Raw genomic sequence first — 15,199 nt, 5'->3', positions numbered from 1 at the left:
CATCGTCTACCGGGGAGCGGGACACCAACTGCGGGTAGGGGTGCCGGGGAGGGCAAAGATCGGCGTCAGACGCCCGTTCAGGGCGAGAGCGGGTTCGGGAGCTCGGGAGCTGTGATGTCCTTTACTCGGCGGCCATCTTGGAATCCCCCCGTTGATTTTTAACCAGATATATTGCTGTATTGCACAGGGACGTAGATGGCACGATAATCCCCTGGTGCAGTAGGGCCTGTAATGTTTTTCTAATGCCTTCCTCCGCCTCTCTTGACACTTGACAGTGGATATTGTCTTACCCTGGGCCGCATCGTACCTGTCTTCCGGGTAATATGCACAGGTGTTAGATCTTTCAATAACCCTACATCATGTGGATTTGTAGTCCACAACTGTGAAGGCACATGCTGTAAATCTTCATTGAAAAACTGGGATGGGATTACTGCTGCCATTAAAGGACACTGCACTCTTCAGTACTGTATCAATTTGTCTCATGGGATGCAAATCACCAGTATTATTTCCCACTCTTTGTCTTTATTGTCGAACAGATCGTCATCTGTCACCACCTTTGGCTGTACTGTTGGGTCTACACAGAGCACTGTATGCCACTCACACCCGTCCTTATCCATTCATATTAGGACAAAACTTCTGTCCGAAACCAACAACCCCTGCAGGTCCAGCGATAATATTGTTCCTGCCACCACCTCCGGCGACACAGCTGGGCGAAAAATGAAATGAAAGCACGGTAATACCATAGATTAACATGTCCGGGTCTAAATGAATCCTGCAAACTACCATCTTACTTGTCACTGTGTGGACGATCAACATCGCACTTACAGCACACATCCCAGACATTGAACACACTATTCGAAGATCTGTAAAGGATATAGTCATGTTTAACTTACTGAGCAGGTTCCTATCCAGTAAATAGACTGGGGAACTCTCGGAATATAGAAGGGCGCCCATACTACCTTCCCTCCCACCTTTACATCCAACTCCTCAGTGTATGGAGCCTTGGAAATAGGTATTTTCCGGATAGTGGAATGTGTCCTTACATGATACATGATTTAGTTGCGCCAGAGTTGACCATGAATACAAATTGCTTATTTCCTATTTCTGCCCCTACCAACGGTTCCTCTTCAGGGTGGATAGTCGTCGACAGGACCGGACACGCGAGTGCTCTCTGTGGGCTGTCCTAATCGGGATACGTGGCCGTTCCAGGGAATGAGAAGGGGCTACCTCCTACTACTGCTGCTCCCCCAAATGGAGCGGCAGTCCCACCTGGCACCCTGATTATCGGGGCAACCCTACCCTACTTTTGCTGCGGCGAGTGCCGCGCTTGTGTGTCCGGCACTTGAGGGTGCTGATTATACGTTTGGTATTGCCCCCGTGGGTGATTCCGTTCTGGTACCTTTGGCCTTGTTGCTGGAACCCTAGTCCTTGAGGTCCTTGGGGCTCTTGGCCCTGTTGCTGTGGCCCTAATTATACCCCACCGCGGACCTGCTCCGGCACTCCCTTGCAAAATGCCCCCACATTAAACAATTCCAAAATTGAGACTGTCCGAACCCACCTCCCCTCGGTTCAAACCCTCCTCTTGCCCCTCGTAATCCCCCCCTTTCTTGCTGCGGCCCTCTTTACTGCCAATGTGGGCAGGGATACTGTTGCCCCGCTCCACTGTCCTCCTTCCGCCCAGAGTGCCGCAATAGTGGCACTCACAACTTGCTGGGTACTCTCTGTTCCTTCCACCTGTACTGGCGTCATAACAGGCACCTGAACTACCACCTTTGCCAATATTTTCTCCACCAACTTCGCTTTGTCCCCCTGACGCCTTCGAGCTGTTTCCCTCTCCCGTTTCTTAATTCGTTTACAATGATGCACTATTATGCTCTGTATTTCCGGCCATCCCTTCGCCTCAATACCCACAATCTTATCCAGTGCCTTCTGCACTTCCTTCGGCAAACCCCGCTTTACGATAAAAAAGAAGAATGGTATTGATTGGTCCCACGGCCCTCCCGTCTCTGCTCTCCATTTCTCTTGCATTTTGAGAATAAATCTAGCTGGGTCCTCATCATCCCCCATGGTATACTGCATTAATGACTGCAAATCGGGAGTGTCCGGGAAGGCCCTCCGTAGTGTGTCCCATACCATTGCCCTAACTCCATTAAACAATGAACAATGCTCCATTATGTGCGTCGTCCCCCCAGGTTTTCTCCCGGGTATCTGGCCTTAACCCACACCTCCATAGCCTGATCCCCAATTAAGGCAACCAATAGGCTCTTAAGATCCCATATTGCCAGGGGCAACCATGCCGTTTGTTTTTCAAATTCGTACATCCACTTGCTCTCCCCTGCTGTGAGCTGTGGGAGGGCCTTAATAAAATTATTCTCATCCTTTTGTTTCCAGGGCACATACTGTGTCCGCCCTTCCTCCTTATGTATGAGGGGCACATGCACTTTTGCTCTACTTCCCACACCCTTCTTTGCAACTCCTCTTCTCTTTACTATTGCCATCCGGCCAGTCCTGTTCCTCACCCTGCCCCCTGCCCATATACCTTCTACTTGATTCATGATTTGTATCAACTAGCTTTAATGTATTCACTGTTGTTTCATGTAAAGCGTTTTGGCTTAAAGCGCTATATAAAATCCAATAAATACAAATACAAAACACTTGGGCGGGGTGTTTTCAGCAGCCTCTTCACCCCTCCCTTCTTCATTTGGATCCTCTGTGAACATACCAGCATCCCCTTCCTCCACATTCTCTCCCAACACCGTATTCTCCTCTCCCAAGATTATCCACCCATCCGGACTCCTTTCTTTTTTGACACCTACACATCTTATACCTTCAGTATCCATCTTAAGCAATACTTCCCTTGACTTCCACTCTCCCGATCATCCTCTCAATACACTTATATCCCTTCCTGTTCCTGGGGATGTCTGTAGCCTTTTTAGCTCTGCTATTAATCCTGTCAGTCTATCCTCGAATTCCCTAGACCTATAACCAATCGATGGCGGTACTTCGGGCGGATGGGTATACGGAGGTTGGGGAGCGGTAGCCTGTGGTGTTACTGACACTATGGGGGACACTACTGCAGCAAAAGGAGTCCCTATTGCAGTGGATACATAACTTGGATTAGTGGAACCTTCTGCAGGATATATTGTTGAGGGATATAAACCCCTACCCCTCACTAGCGCCCCACCTTCTCATCCCTTTCCGCACTTCCCATCTCTCTCTCTCTCTGTGCCTCCGCTCCATTCCCTTGATCCTCTATGTCTTCAAACATACACAAAAGACAGAGATTCTCTTTTCTGTTCTGTAGCTGCATCCCCTTATATTTGGCTACTAAAAATGTGGACATGTGTTCCAAAATACTCTTGTTGTGCGAGCCCTGCCCTGGCCATGGGCAGGGCATCCATCCTCTCCTTCTGTCTCCGCGACCCACTGCTTATGGTACTTTTCCACCCTGTCACGATACAGTGGCAGGGCCTTATACATGTGCTCTATTGGTGATCCTCCCCGATGCTAGTGACTCTATTTCTTACTAACCCGGAAAAAATCCCTCTAATGCGCTGCACATGCTGTTGCTTGCTTGTAACAGCAAAAAGCAAGAGAATAAACCCCCATCCCTCTCTCTCACCCTTCCATACGCCCCAAGTCGCTCCAGAAAATCGGGCATCACCACAAAACACCCCGACACACACAATTACTGCCCCTTCTTGGGCCTGCTTTTTACCCAAGAAACACAACTACCATATATTAAACCAACACACTACCCTAACAACCACTACTAGTTACAGGCCTACTTCTTATGAGACCACTACTTTTCATTTCCATATACCTCCTTTCAATATTATTTTGTCTTGTGGTACCACCTTCCCTCCCCTTCAGAAGAGGGATTCTCTGCCTTACCTTATAATGCCTTTCCTTATATTACTTTACCGAACCACTCAACCAATAATGCAAATTTTACCAACAATAACCCAAACCTCATACATGTCACATCAATGTCCTTGCGCTCCACATTCTCACACCTTTCACGCTTCCCCATGCATCTGTCCCCTACTTGTTATCTCTTACAAGAGTCTACTCACATGTGCATGCTCCCCCGAACTCCTCCGTCACCGGGTTCCAACACCGGCCTGCATTCTCCTCTGAGCCGCATCCGCTTCAAAGAGCTGAGAGGACTTTTCTTAAAATGGCTCCTGCTAAACCACTTAGAACACATGTTTTATTTGGGGCTGGTTGCTGTAGGTGGGTGCGGTTCCTTCCGGGGAAGCGGCCTGGAAACCTCCGCAAGTGCTGGGATCACGTCGGAGTCACTGATTGAGGGCACACCCCTGACCGCTCACACCAGAGAAAATACAACCCGCTAGGGAAGAAAGGCCCAAGTCGATCTTGTAAGGATAACAAATTTAATCTCACACACAGATTAGAGCACCAGCAAAGAACTCTGCTTCTAAGAACATTGTCACCAACATACAGTAAAAACCCACACGGCTGATTGGATGGACCCTATATAGGTGTTACAATTATCCATATGGGGTGGCAGTTTATTGGTCTCACCTCAGCGCGTCTGTCTTCCATCACGTGTGTGCTGCAGGGCTCATCATCTCATGTTCAAGGTCAGAAAACAAATTAATTATACTCCTACTATAAATCTTATTTATCACTCATACTGCACACTTGACAGGCCTCAAGACGGATACACAGGAGGTTCCGGGCTGAACCTCCTGTGTAACCGTCTTGAGGCCTGTCAAGTGTGCAGTATGAGTGATAAATAAGATGTATAGTAGGAGTATAATTAATTTGTTGAAACACCTGCGCGAAAAACAAATAAAATACAGATGGTCCCACCCATTTGGCCTAAGCTTCCTGTGGCAGGGCAGGCAGCATAAGATCACAACCTGTGAGCAAGGCTTGAACTTGATGGACATTGAGGAGCAACCACCGGCGGACCCCGAGGGCCCTTCGGCTGGCGGGGCACATGCAGGGAGTGTGAGTGGACCGCTGTCGGGCCCAGATGAGCTAGGAGGGAGACCCCTCGGAAGGCGAACAGAGGCTCACCGGGAAGGAGCCGTATTAACTCTCAGCACGCACATTTCAGTCACTCCCTCCGGGCTATCCGGTCCCAAGGTCCCCTTTGAAATATAATCTATCCCTTCCAGCACCTTGCAATACAAATCACATGGTTGTTGCTTTAACGATACACCCTGTCCATCCACTTTGAACATTTCAGGATTTGTTACTTTGGGGTTGGTGGGCAAAGGGCACCTGGTGTCATGGAATTCAGGTATCTTAGGGTTTAGTCAGTTATATGGGCTATAAATCGTGGTCACTCAGGAATGGGCTGGGTCATGCTTTGGCCAAAGTGAGATAAAATGCACACCAGGCGCCGGTCTCTGATCACAGCCTTGTAGGGCACATTCCTCTTGGTTGAAAGACACATCTTTGCAACACTTTCAAGAACAATGACTAAACAGTATGGCGGGTGGGGGTGCAAACTGTCCTCATGGGAGCTCAGGCATGACTGGAGATTTCTGTGAGCCCGTGGATTTGGGCCAAGTGCATGTAATGCCGCATTTACAGTGAAAGCCCTCTCTTCTATCTAGAATTATTAGTATCTACGCAAAATAGCGATGCCGCCCGCACCTTGGCATGCACCGTATGATCACACTATATTTGGTTCTATTAGCATGTGGTTCTGCTAGACAGGAAGGCATCCCTCTCACTGCTCCCATTACCCCCTGGCTCATCACAGTGCCTTAAATGCGTCTTGTCTTACTTTAGAGCGCCTGGGGGGAGGCTGCCCCCTTTCCAACAGTTGGTTAAAAACACATTCTGCTATCATGAATAATTCAAAACCAATTATTGGTGGCCAGTTAATGACTGGTGTTACCTAAACCAAAGCCTGCTCACACATCCTTCCAGTATTTTAAAATTAGGATGCTGGACTAGGAGGAATTTGCAGTCTTCGAGGGGACTCACCTAGAACCTTGGTAGTTTCAGCTGCATCACCAACTTCAGAATCTGCAGGATGGGTGTCTTCTTGTCCTGCAAAAGCAAACAGGTTAGTGCAAACTAACAAACAAATGTAAAAGCACACAAAGGGAAATAGTTGGTAAAATTCCCTAAGCGTTTTTGGTTCATTGTGTCTACACTGAAGAATAATTCAAGCAGATGCAGGTTTAACAGTTGCACATGGGACAAATGCACACACTCCCACACTCCCTTCACCCGCGCCCCACTGAGCCCATCTCAACTCAAAGAAAAACAGCCAGGGCTGCACACAACCCCCTTGTGAGTCTTACCTTTTTAACACGTCTCCTCAGCAGACCATTTATAATGGGAAGTGATTAGTGATGGAAACATTGTTTGAAGGTTCTCATTAATGTGCAAGCTGTTACTTATAGACTTCCATTCACGATAGGGAAAATAAAGCTGAAATCCTAGGGGGTCATTTTTCAAGAGCTGAGGAGTGGAAAAAGTGGTGGTGAACACATTTACTGCCACTTTTTATGCCCCACAGGATTTTGTGTATTTGGCAGGCGAGGTTGGAGAGCAGAGCAGACTTAACACGTTTTCCTGCCCTTTCAGGTCTGTCTGCCAAGCCTGCTTGGTTTTCCGACAGCATGTCTTTATTTTGCTTACGGAAAAACCAATGGATTCCTATGGAATCCACCTGAATTTTACTTCTGGTAAAAGCATACAGTCCAAAGGAGTCCATTGTAAGTGACTCCCGTAATCGTTAATTGTTGGGAAAAGTCACTTTCCTAGACATGTAGTGAAAAAAAGACAAGTAAATGTGGTTTCATCTGTGTTTTACCATTTCCTTTTCCACTACGTGATGGAAACAATTCAAATAGCATGCAAGAGCCCTTTTGCACAAACATGTCAATAAAAGTGCTCCTCTATATATTCTTTTTATTCAAAATGTTTCTACAGTAAGGAATGCATTTTCAGGTTGGTTTATCATGTGACTTCTGCACTTTTAAAGTCATTTGCATAAAATAGAGTATTAGTTTAGGTTTTGTAACTTGTTTTCAGACCTGGCTCAGGTTCCACCTTTACCACTTAACCAAAGTGTGATCCTTGTTAAATCATTTAATGTCACTTTGCCTTGACTGCGACAATTAGGTGTCCTTTGGATTATTTCAGGTCAGTTCCAAAAAAAAATTCCCCATGGGTGAATAGTGTCGCTCCATATATTTATAACAATAGCAACCTTTCATATTCATTATACAAAGTAGCAGATGTTGTTTCCAAATGTGCATACTTGTTATATTTCCAATTGCTGTTGCACCCTGGATCTCTCTCCTGCATACCATAACTCACTCGCACACTGAACTCAATAAAACGGTTTATAGTGATAATTTCGAATAACATAATGTCGAAAGTCAAAATGTGGGAAAAAATGGGCGAAATTTTTTTTTTTCGAATGGCTTTTTTTTTCTGTTCGAAATGGGGGATTCCCCCCTCCACTCCCACTTTTAACCCTTTTTTTAACGCACAAAAGCAAAAAAAGCCATGTAAATGTAAAAATGACATTTTCGAGAAAAAAAAATTGGCCAATTTTTTTCGACATTTTTGTCATTCAACATTATGGATTCGACAATTTAACTGGACACCCAATAAAACATGTGCTGAACAAATGCTCGAAAAATGTAGCGTTCCTTTTCAAAATGACATTGTTTAACCCACAAAGTTTCACATTCCATGCTGCAATATCCTGGGCGGCACCATTTTTCATAATAAGATGCCAGCTCACCATGGCTCTCCTCGGAGGACTGTGGAATTTGCGACAGGTTTCAGGGAGGTATTACTAGAAGTGCTGAAGGTGAGATGAAATAAGGGAGGGGGTGGCACGTGGAACTGGCCTTGCAGAGAAGAGGAGAAATCATCCTCTACTCTCCCAAGTCACACCAGGAAGACGTTGTAGGGGTGTGCATACTGTGTGGGAGTGGGGGCAAACGAGAATGGTGACTCGAAGGGGGAGATGAGGGAAGATGGATGAAATAGAAAGGAGAGTTCAGATTGGAAGGGAGATCAGTAGATTGATGATGTCACACTATTTATCTTGCTGCTTTTTTGCTCTGGTTTTTGTATTATTTTTATAGCCCCTCTGAAGCTCTCTTTTAAGGGTCTCCAGTGTACAGTATTCATTGTTCATGCTGTGACAATAGTTTTCCGTATGGGGAAAGAGAGACTGGGTGGAAGGTGAGAAAAGTAGTGGCTGGAAGGTGAAAGGAATGAGGGAATGATGAAAGATAAAGGAAGTATTGAATGGGAGGGGAAAGTAGGGGGGCTTATTGCTAGAGATGAAGGAGTGGATGGAAGAGGGGAGCAGCATTTTTTTAAAGCGTACGTGAGAGCATGTGATTTTGCATGGGAAGAGTGGATGTGAGGGTAGGGCGGATTTGTGTGCAGGTTAAATCACTTCATGTGAGCAAAACATGGCGAGGTGACCAGGTTGCTTTCAGCAGAGTCAAACCTGTAAACACACAACTCCAATAGTAAAAAAAGAAAACTTAGAAAACACGGAGCATTTATCCCTAAAGTTCATTACTCGCTAGGACAATTAACATCCCCCACCTTAAACTCCTCGCTACATAATCTATGCCCTCTGTCAATTAGGCTCTTTGCCTTAAATCCGCCTCTGAGTTCAAGACCATGAATAACGTTCTCTCAATTTACAAACAGTTAGGGCTGCCTTCCTAAGTATTTCACATTGTACGAGTTATAAGTCTTCAGAATTTGGAAACCTTAGTATCAAGAAAGGAGCAGGTCAACTCATGCCTGTGCTTTGCGAGTTTTAAAAGAGATATCCAGGCCGCCATTAAGCAAACAAATCAATTAAACAGTTACAAACCTGTTTATATATAATGATACAATCTCCTGTATTCTATTCAAATAAGAATCACACCGTAATCAAAAAATGCAATAACATTTTTGTTTGGGCCCTGGGACGGTTGACGCACCACAAGACATTAGCCTTAAAATGATGAACCAAATCTCCCACCCCATTTTCGCACACAGGATAGTGTTCATTGGTTCTGTTAGCGGACCCGCTAGACACAGACCCGAGATAGCTTCCTGTGTGTACACATCAGTAGTGTCGGAGCTGCAGCTGCTCCATATCAATATGTAAAGAGTAGACAGATAGGTGGGATTAAATCAGTTCCCGATTGAAGCTGCCCTGTGTGTACATGACCTATTTCAGGTCAGTGTCCTGACAAAAAGGGGAACACTAAACTGGCGACAAGGTCACTGACCTGATCCCGTATGACCAGATACAGTGGATCAGTTCGACGCTACCTGTCAGAGTACAACGACTCTGAGGGAATTGCGAGCGGACACTCACGCTGTAAGCAAAGAAGAGGAAGGGAGGCGACGGACCGCTCCGTGAGCTGAAGCGGCTCGTCGACGTGCCAGCATCAGCATGCGAAGTCATCAACATCCGTCCGACGCCTGGCAGTGACACGCATTTTGAGAGGACGATTTCCCCTTGCATGCCAACTGTCGGGTAGGCCCGTGGAACAAGACGCACGCCCAATAGCAGGAAATACAAGGTACGGCTCGACCCACGGAGCTCAGCAAGGCCCAACAGAGACCATCCAGGCTGACAATCACACAGCGTGAGCAAGGGAGGCCCCGAGGGTGAAGGCAATTGACAACAGAAGGACTGTGAAGGCTTAGTGGGGAGGAAAGTACCAAGAACATATTCGCCTGGAGCAGTAATTTGGGGTTAAGCCATAAAACCACAAGAGTGAACAATGGGAGATCAAGAGCAAGGGCAAGGGAACCTAGGGGGAACCTGACGGGCTTAACGAATATGGGCCTCCAGTGGTCTAGATGGATGATCGGGGAGTTTGATGTATATTTGGAGGCATTAGGCCCACAGTAGGACAAACGCATGAAAGGGCTCCTCACACTGACAGCTTGCCCGGAAGTGAGAGATATCATATTAGAACTGCCCTAAGAGGTTGAATACTCCTATTCCACATTATAATGCATTTTCAACGAACATTTTGCTATTCATAAAAATGTAGACTAGGAACGCCACATCTTCCACACCACCATGCAGATACAAGGCGAAACCTTGGATACATTTCTAACGCGCCTGAGATCCAAAGTAAAAAACTGCAACTTTCACCTATACTCTAATGAAGAGGCCATCAAATCGCAAATCATGGCGGGATGTGAATCGGTGACCTTTAAAAGAAACTGCTACAAAAGACACACACTCTCACAGAGATACTGCTTTTGGCAAGAACGACAACGGCTCTGAAACACCAAGCATCTACCATGAGTAAATTACAGATTACACCCACAACTACAGTAAAAGAAGAGTCGCTACACCAGCGTATGGCACAGCCCACGCCAGCGAACAAAGAGAAGTATGACAAGCGTCAATGCTTCCGGTGCGGATATGAATTTCCTCACAAAGGCACGTGCCCAGCACTGGTACGGGAATGCTCTACATGTGGTGGGGAAGACCGTTTCAGATCCATGTGCCATGCGCTCATAACATCAGGATCTCGATATAAAGATGCCAAACCACACAGACACAAATACTCATCCCAACACTCAAGGGAGGAGAGACATAGGACATCTGAAAAAAGATACTGACACAACATATGATCAAGGTGAAGACCATCCCCAGAGGCCCGCTGCAAAGGGAAACAAAGCAAAAAAATATCACCTACACTCAAAAACACTGTCAGCAAGCAAATCAGAAACATCATCAAGCACAGAAGGAAAGAAAGATTATCTGTATGCCATAGGTAACCCCACACCACGGCACACAGCCCAAACCTACCACTCACGAAACACAAGAAAACATACGACTTCTTAATAAACTCAGGAGCCACTGTGACTCTGATGCCAGAGAAAGACTTTGAAAGGCTAAGACAACATCCATGCCTTAAAAGGGCCCAAGTAGACATGTATACCTATGGAGCGAAGCAATCACTGCCCTGTGCAAAGGTGTTTTCACCACCACCTGAAATTATAAAGAGAAATCAGAGCGCATCACGATACATGTCATCGATGCGGAACCTACGTCCGGGTGCATACTGAGTTTCCCAATTGGCCATCCAAATGGGGCTTACATACCGCCTCATGGCCGACAAATACATAACGCCTGCCGCTAAAGTAGAAGCACATTAACCTCCCCTATTCAAAGGGATTGGCAAACTAAAAGGGTGTCAGATAAAGCTGCACATTGACCCATCTGCTAAGCCCGTTTCTCAGCACTACAGGGGTATACCCTTTAACATACAACATCAGGTGGAAAAGAGCTACAAGCCCTCAACAAATCAGATGTGATTGAACCTGCCACAGGACCCAACCCATGGGTCTCCCCTGTGGTACCAGTACCAAAAAAGGGACCAGAAGTCCAGATTCAGTTATGTATAGACATGCAAGTTGCCATGAGAGAGCGCCACCAAACACCATGCATCACAGACATGATACAACTCATTCTCGCGCTTGCATGATCTGAATGACACATGGCCTAGTAAGATTGTTTGTGTTGTCCTCTCCCTGTCTTCCCTCCCTAGTCTTGTCATGCCTAGAAACACTTGTGTACAGGCACGTTATAAATGACTTATCATATCATATCGCCTCTTAAATAGTGTGACAACTCGCCATGCTAGATTTAAACAAAGGATACCACCAGAATGAAATAAACAAAGTATTGCATTATATAACAAACCTGGGCTATTTAGGGCTATTCAGGTACAAGAAACTGAACTTTCTAATATCCTCTGCGGCAGAGATATTCCAAGAAGAAATCAGGAAAGTCATATGTCACATACCAAACTGTTGAAACTAGAGTGAGGATATCTTGATATATGGCAGTCAGAAGAGTCTCATGACACCATGCTGCTAAAAGTATGCTAGCCGCTAGAAGATGCAAACCTGACACTCAACAAGGAGAAGTGTGCGTTCAACAAATCTGCACTTACATTTTTTGGCCATATCTTCTAGAACAAAGGAATAGAACCTGATCCAGACAAAATTAAGGCCCTAACATAAGCACCATGCCCTACGAACGTGGCTCAGGTCAGCTCCTTTCTGGGTCTTGCGAGTTACTGCACACAATACCTTCCAGACTTTGTGTCCACCAGCTCTCCACTTCGGACGCTAACAAAAAAGGGCCACAATTTCACATGCGACTCGACCTGCCAAGAAGCATTTGGCTCAATCAGGAGGGAGATTGCGACAGTGGTGTGAATGTCATATTTCGACGCTAACCTACACAATGAAGTGACAGTGGATGCAAGCCAAGTTGGGTTAGGTGCCATCCTGGCCCAGCACTCAGGCAGTGGCCACTCTCCAAAGGAAAATAGTATCCTACGCCAGCAGGAGTCTAATGGTTACTGAACAATGCTACTCTCAGGCCAGAAAAAAGGAAGTCTTGCCGTTGTATCGGCATGCAAACATTTAACTTTTTTTCTTTATAGCAAGTCCTTCACTATCATAACTGACCATCAGGCGTTAATCACCATCTACGGCAAACCAACGGCCCAGATTCCTCCCAGCATCGCCAATTGGGGCCTGCAGCTGCAAGAATACAGGTTCAACAACGTACATAAACCCAGAGAGGAAGCCAACCGGGTAGATTTCCTATCCCGCCATCCACAGTCAGACCTGCACTCCCCTGGTGACCGGGCGGAAGCATATGCCAACTACATAGCGTAGCATGCCTGACCAACTACTATTGCATTGGAAGAACGCACACGAAAGACAACAGAGGACCCAATGCTAGAGCTGGTATCGTAATGCATTCGAAATGGACACTGGAGAGCGGCAGAAGTAACTTCATCCCTGAACCCCAACATAGACAAACACCTTCTGAGAACTGAAGCCTGAGTGAAAGATGAATTTTCAATCTCCCCATCCGACCTGATAATCAAAAGGAACAAGGTAGTAGTGCCACCATCACTGCAACACCAAGTCGTAGACGTGGCGCATGAGGGCCACAGAGGGATTGTGTCCACTAAATACTACTCGGACAAAAGACATGGTTCCCTCGCATGGACAACATGATAGCGAGCAACCTCAAATCGTGTCACGTCTGCCTAAGTCTACAGCCACACACTTTTCCGGAACCACTACAGATGACACAATTACCAGAACAGGTATGGGAAGAAGTGTCAATAGACTTCTTTGGCCCACTCCAATAGGGTTTATACATTGAAGTGGTCCTAGATGAACACTCCAGATACCCTGACATACTAATCTTGCAGTCTACCACAGCGATGTCGGTAATATCCATACTGGACTGGATATTTTTGATCTACGGCATCCCGAAGGTTGTCAAATCCGACAACTGACCTCATTTCACAGGAAATGACTTCAAGGACTTTGCAAAATGCATGGTGTTCCTCCATAGATGGACCACACCATTATGGCCTTAGGCTATTGGTACAGTGGAACGCTTCATGGCCAACATTAAAAGAGTTGTCAGAGTGGTCAACATAAAGCGCAGGCCACTAGAACAGACCATTTATCAACTTCTACAGGACTGTAGGGAACACGCCACACAGGAATAAGCACTGCAGAACTGATGTTTGTCCGCTCCATACACACAATACAATGGGAAGGCATGTGTGAAGAATCGGGATACACAGGGGACGTAGAAGAATACAATAAGAGGACAGATGATCCTGAAGGACCACAGGAACAGATGTGTCCGAGAGCTGACGAACGACCCCACAGAGCCATACAACGTCCGAAACGATGGATTGAAGAAATGGGGTGATACATTGTTATGTTGGGGGGAGATGTAGTGTCAGAGCCGCAGCCTCTCTACATCAATGTGTGCAGAGTAGACCGTCAGGGTGGGATTAATAAAAGCAGTTCACGCTTGAAGCTGCCCTCTGTGGACGTGTCTTATTTCAGGTCAGTGTCCTGCCAAAAAGGGGGAACACTAAAACTTCAAACCTTCAGTCTTTTTTTCAAGATGGCACCCAAACGCACATTATCATCCATCTGGACATCCGTTTATGTGCAACTTGGATATGCATCATATTGGCAATCCTGAAATGTTGTAAATATGGATCAGCTGGGCTGCCGCTAGGCAGGGCGGCGTCCCAGCAATCTCCTCCAGAATCAAGGCACCCCAAGCCGCCCCTTCCCCCCACTGAAAATCAAAGCGATTTGATTTGACCAACATGCTCCAGTTAGACGTCTGAAAGCGCAAAGGGGGAATTGACAGCAAGTTATTTATAAACAGCAAAAGGAAAGAATTTAGAAAGTTCATCATTTGAAATCCCCAACAAGTTATTTACAACAATGAAGGAGCAATTAAAAAGCAATGAAAGGAACACATTTAGAGCGTGAAGGGGTTTTTACACAGCAGATAACTAATGATTTACACACAGTGAAACGAACATATTTAGGGCCATTTTGCGCATGAAAGCACAAGGAAAATGTAATTTACAAGCAGTGTAAGACACAAATTTAGGAACATTAAAATCATTTTTCTACTAAGTATGGCAGCCAAAGTCTCAAATACAAATGCTTAGGGCCCAATTCATGGAATGGGGCGCAGAAATGGCACAAGGTCCGCGCGCTAAGAAGGGTACTGCACGAGCCTTGCTGCAGAAAAAATATTGCGTGCCACGCGTATTCATGGATTTAAAGATGCATTACTAGCCGTCGCGCAATAATTAACAGGCTGGCGAGGAACGCCCACAACACGCCCCTAAGCACAGCAAAAAGCAAACAAAAGGACTAACACGGTGCAAGCCTCCACACCACTCCAGGCCACCATCCAGTACCTCTGTGAGAAGGAGCGCCTCAACTCGCAAGCCCAGGCTGCACCCCAGCCAAATCGTGCATCTCACCGCGCAGTCCATGGCTCCACCCCAGCAAAATCGCACGCCTCCCCTCGCAAGAACAGGCCGCACCCCAGAGAAAACGTGTGCCCAGTTGTAATCGCCTGTGCAGTATGGAGGAAAGGGGATGGGACGTAAGAGTAATTATGAATTACTCACCGTAGTGACTAACGTACTCTTAGTCCTTATTCACCTTTCCTCCATATGTCCCACCATCCTCCCCCCTAATAATACTTGGTTTCATTAGGCAATGTTAACTATTGTCAACGCGTCAATGGGGATTGAGGAGTGGCGCCGGTGGGTGTAGTCAGGGTAGCGCATGCTCCCAGGGACGCACCTCAAAATTTAAAGGGGAAGGAGGGTTTTTCTGG

General features: G+C 46.3%; 1 protein-coding gene across 1 annotated transcript in view; it reads right to left on the bottom strand.

The window, feature by feature from the left end:
- The window catches only part of NME8 (NME/NM23 family member 8), a 2,398,321-nt gene that overhangs the window by 238,511 nt on the left and 2,144,611 nt on the right, over positions 1 to 15,199 (bottom strand). The window contains exon 19 of the mRNA XM_069613833.1: positions 5,971 to 6,036. Coding sequence (XP_069469934.1) covers positions 5,971 to 6,036 — 66 coding nt within the window. The remainder of the gene's footprint in view (positions 1 to 5,970; positions 6,037 to 15,199) is intronic.

Source organism: Ambystoma mexicanum, chromosome 5p (assembly GCF_040938575.1).
Source record: "Ambystoma mexicanum isolate Mex_15411 chromosome 5p, UKY_AmexF1_1, whole genome shotgun sequence".
Lineage (NCBI taxonomy): Eukaryota > Metazoa > Chordata > Amphibia > Caudata > Ambystomatidae > Ambystoma > Ambystoma mexicanum.
The sequence above is the reverse complement of the archived record's forward strand: the minus strand, read 5'-3'. Positions and strand labels throughout refer to the sequence as shown.